We start from the raw sequence: 4,534 nt of genomic DNA on the forward strand, positions 1-4,534 counted from the left end.
AGCGACTTCGATGTATGGCAACCAATATGTCTGCTCAGATCTAGCCGTTCCTATCATCAACGTCGTATTCCCCACAGAGAAACCCTCACCACGAGTGTTGCAACCACTGTCTTGAAACCCTAACGAAAATGTGATAACCATCAAAGGAAAATATCTTTCTCTCTTTCTCTCTCTCTCTCTCTCTCTCTCTCTCGATCTTCCTCAAAAAACCCTAGATCTTTCATATCTTCGTTCTTCACCATCGATTTTTTCTGGTTGACGAAGGCTATCATATCAGAGGGTTTTCAAGATCAAAGGGTTTTCATAGAGGTTCAACAGCAGAGGCGGTGTGGACCAGTGGTTGTGGTAACAACTCCGACGAAGGGTTTCCAGATCGAAGGGTTTCTAGATCGACGACTCTGTTGGCTCCGATGAAGGGTTTCTAGATCGACGACTCCAATAGGTGGGGGCATTTGGGTTACTATGAATCTGACGATAAGCACAAGGAAAACGGGAGGGGGTTGTTGCCCTCTTGATAACCGAAAAACCCCACCTCCGGTGGAGGTTTTCTCGATTAAAACAGAAGAAGAAGAAGAAGAAGAAGAAGAAGGGACGCAGTAACAATAAGTATGGGAGAGAGGGAGAAAGGGAGAGAGAGAGAGAGAGAGAGAGAGAGAGATTTATTTTTATTATTTTTATTATTTTTTTTAAATCTAAAAATTAGAAAAATAAATATAAGAGAGAGACAAATTTATTTTATTTTTATTTTTTATTTTTTATTATTTTTAATCTGGAAGTTAGAAAAAAAAAAGAAAAAAAAAGAAAATCATATTAACAGGGGCAAATTCGTCATTTTGAAAAAAATCAAAACAGATTGGACCAAACAAGCAACAAAATAAAAACTTTGGACCTCTGGTGCTAGCACAAACCTTTTTGGACCAAAGTGGTAATTTTGAGTAAACCACAGGGACCATTTGTGCAGTTTAGTCTAATATTTATTACATTTGATACTTATATATATATATATATATATATATATATATATATATATATATATATATATATATATATATATATATATATAAGTTTATATGACTTTTTAATTTTTAAAATTGAAAAAAAAAACATAAATTGACATGTGGATATTATTTAATTAAAAAATATCAAAAAATGACGAGTGTTAAAACTGACATATATAAAAATTATTTTCATTTATTATAGTAGATAAAAAGAGTAATAAAGAGAGAACGAGACTTCCGCTCAATAAACTAACCCAAAGTTCTAAAGCTTTTAAGTCGTGCCTTGAAACATGAATTAGGCCAAAAGATCAATATTAAAGGCATGTTTAACAGCTTTAGGTTAGCTTTGTGAGTAGAAGTCCCCCTATATCTGTATTTCCGTTTATTTTAATGCAATTTTTGATGGAGGAGTTAGTGATAAATATGAAACCCGGATTTATTACATTTTTTTTTTGTTTGAAGTGAAGATTTTGATCATCTTTGCATGTAAGTTGAGAGTTGTGAATTGTGAAATTTTGTAAGGGTGTAACCATTCACTTCTTTGGTATATTTTTTTCGAGGATAATTACTTATTTATTGTGGCTAAGTATTGTTTAAATTATGTTAGTTTCTGTTTCGTTTGTTTCCTTACAAATGTCAGGTTTGTGTGAAATTTAAAAATTTGATACTTTTCTATTGGTAGAGTTTGATTTTATCTCTTATTGACTGGATTTTGTGATCCAAATAAGCTTAAACTTTGGGCCTTCCGGGTTGACCCGCCAAATACAATCAAACATTATTATAAAAAAAAATAATAATAATACAAAAACTAAAACATAAAACCAAAATACATGAGTAACATGAGCAAACAAATATAAAATGAATTTGGGGTTGCCTAGCCTTTCATAAATAAATAAAATAAATAAATAAATAAAAACCTACATGATTAATGTATAGAATTTCAATTGTGGTTGCTCATGCATCGCATCAAGTAATCATATTATGTAAGAAATGTTATACTTAATGATACGCACTTAGGATTTTCATCATTAAAACATAAATACGAGCTATCATTGTGTGAAAATATCAAACAAATTGTGTATTTACTAAAGTTTGTAACCTTTTAGTTTTATACACATTAACAAATAATTTATGGGTATATTCGGTCGACTATTATATTATCCAAGTGTAGGAAAAGTAATGCGACAATTTCAAAATACGAGTTTACAAATGGATAAATCCATTATACATTTCAAATTACCAAAACGACTGTGTTGACTTTGACTAATCATGGAAATTAATCAAACCAAGTGGATCTAATGGCTTCTATTATGTCCCACTCGATTATTTTAGTATTGTTGTCGATAACTTTGGTCATCAGTCAACTTTCACTCTTTCCAAACTTCAAGGGTATTTTCGTCTTTTACTACTTTAAGCAACTGTTTATAATCCAAACTGAAAAACCCTCATAACTCATTACTCTTTCTACACGTAATCTTTCACAACAGAAACCACCACAAACAACATGTCCATCGCCACCGCATCACCACCGCACACCACCGGGATTTCTTCTTTGCATACCGATATACTAGAGACCCACGTCCTGACTCGGCTTGATGGACAAACGTTAGCCTCCGCCAGCTGCGCCTCCGCCACGATACACTCCATGTCTGAACGAAACCATCGCCTCTGGTCCGATGTATGCCACTCCACTTGGCCATCAACTTCCGGCGAGCTCGTGGCTGGTATCATTTCCACTTTCTCCGAAGATTATTCCAATGGACCTCGGGAGTTTTTCTCTCAGTCATTTCCTCTACCTTCACCTGACCCCACCACCTCCACCGCCATCCCTTCATCGTCGTCTTCAATGGAATCGCCGCCGTCTAGACTAATCTCAGCTGTGGATGTTTACTACCGGAACGAACTGATTTTCACGAAGACCGAAGAAACGGAAACTGTCAGCGGTTGGTTCCAGTGCTCGCCGTTCAGAATCGACCTGTTAGACCCGAAAGACATTATTCCGACACAAATACCACATCCGGATGAAGAACACACATGTAGTCATCTGATCGACGACATGACACTAAGCTGGATACTAATTGATCCGATATCCAAACGTGCCATCAATCTCTCCTCCCACAAACCGGTGTCCGTCCAACGACACTGGTTGAGTGGCGAAGTACAAGTCCGGTTTGCATCCATACTCCCCGGCGGAAACCACAAGCACGCATCGGAGGCGACGGCGTTTGTGCAGTGTGGGATAGTGGTGAACTGTGGTGGGTCGGAGGGAGGGGAGATGCAGGTGAGGGAGTTGAGTATGGAGGTGGAGGACATGGATGGAAAACACTTGAACGGAAGGGACAGTTTGGTAATTTTAGAAAGGACTATGAAGGGTAAAAGAGGAAATGGGGTGAAACGAGAGGAAGAAGCAAGAGATAGACACAATAAATTCGAAGAAATGAAGAGAGAGAGAAGAGAGAGAAAGTTGAGGGTAGAAGAGACATTAGATACTTTGTCTGTGGCTTTTGGGTTATCAGTTTTTGCTGGTTTATTTTTTATTTTTTGTTAGCATATAAAAATGTAAATTCAATATAAAAGTAAAAGTAACGAGTTCATGAATATATGACATTTCAGCTCTCCGAAGTCCCAACCACTTGAAGACACCATAGTAAAAGTGTAAAAGTTTTTAAGACTTTCATCTGATTTTGACATTTTTTCGCCGTATTTAAATACTCATATAGTAAAAGTGTTTATGTATATATGCTAGTTGTATTGCAGAAGTGTGTTTTTGCAAGCACTGAAAATTTTCTGAAACCTTGCATCTCATGTTTGAATATTTGTTTCAAATCGCCAAAAATATACATGAACAATATTTTCACATCCCAATATCCCATCATGTGGAACCTTCTTTGAAAATGATCGCCACCAAAGATGAAATTTTCGGTAAAGTAATATCGGATCGGCTGTTTTTTCTGCCATTTCACAATCTCTCTCCAGATAAGAGGTCTCAAATTTCTAACCATGCATGAACTTGCGATATTCTAACCAAGAGCAGAGGCGGAGACACGAATCAGGTGTTGCTGAGTTGAAATAGCTCATGTCAGTGCATGAAAATAGGTAAAAAAATCAAAAAAACAAATTTTTTTTTCCACTGAGTACACGAAAAATAGGTGTTGCATCGGATGCAACACCCGCCACCGCTATAGATCCGCCAGTGAGCAAGAGCTTGTACATTTCGAGCTAGTGCTGACAGAATGTTAAATTGGTTCATCGTCGAATAAAGATAAAAATAAGGATTTGTATCCATGAGAGTGACGTTAATCAGAACCGGAGGGTGAATCCATTGAATTTAAGAGACTGAGAATAGAATCAAAGAGGGTTAGAAAACAACTCTCATAGAGTTGAAATGAAATTGGAGTGAATAAATGGTTTTTGGAGTGGTAGATTGTTTTTTTTTTTTTAAACAATAAGATTTCAATGTTTTAAAACCGGAATCGGTTGAACCGGTTGGACTACGAGTAAGTTTTGCACATTCATGAATAATATTGAACCGATTG

At 36.2% G+C, this 4,534-nt stretch overlaps 1 protein-coding gene across 1 annotated transcript; it reads left to right on the forward strand.

Annotated features, from left to right (window-relative positions):
* The first annotated feature begins 2,448 nt into the window (after window positions 1–2,448).
* LOC145001286 (putative F-box protein At2g36090) lies at window positions 2,449–3,691 on the forward strand. The gene has a single exon (XM_078960658.1). The coding sequence runs from the start codon at window positions 2,503–2,505 to the stop codon at window positions 3,544–3,546; it is 1,044 nt and encodes a 347-aa protein (XP_078816784.1). The 5' UTR covers window positions 2,449–2,502; the 3' UTR covers window positions 3,547–3,691.
* Window positions 3,692–4,534: the final 843 nt, after the last annotated feature.

This window comes from Lactuca saligna, chromosome 6 (assembly GCF_052625555.1).
Source record: "Lactuca saligna cultivar CGN05327 chromosome 6, ASM5262555v1, whole genome shotgun sequence".
NCBI lineage: Eukaryota > Viridiplantae > Streptophyta > Magnoliopsida > Asterales > Asteraceae > Lactuca > Lactuca saligna.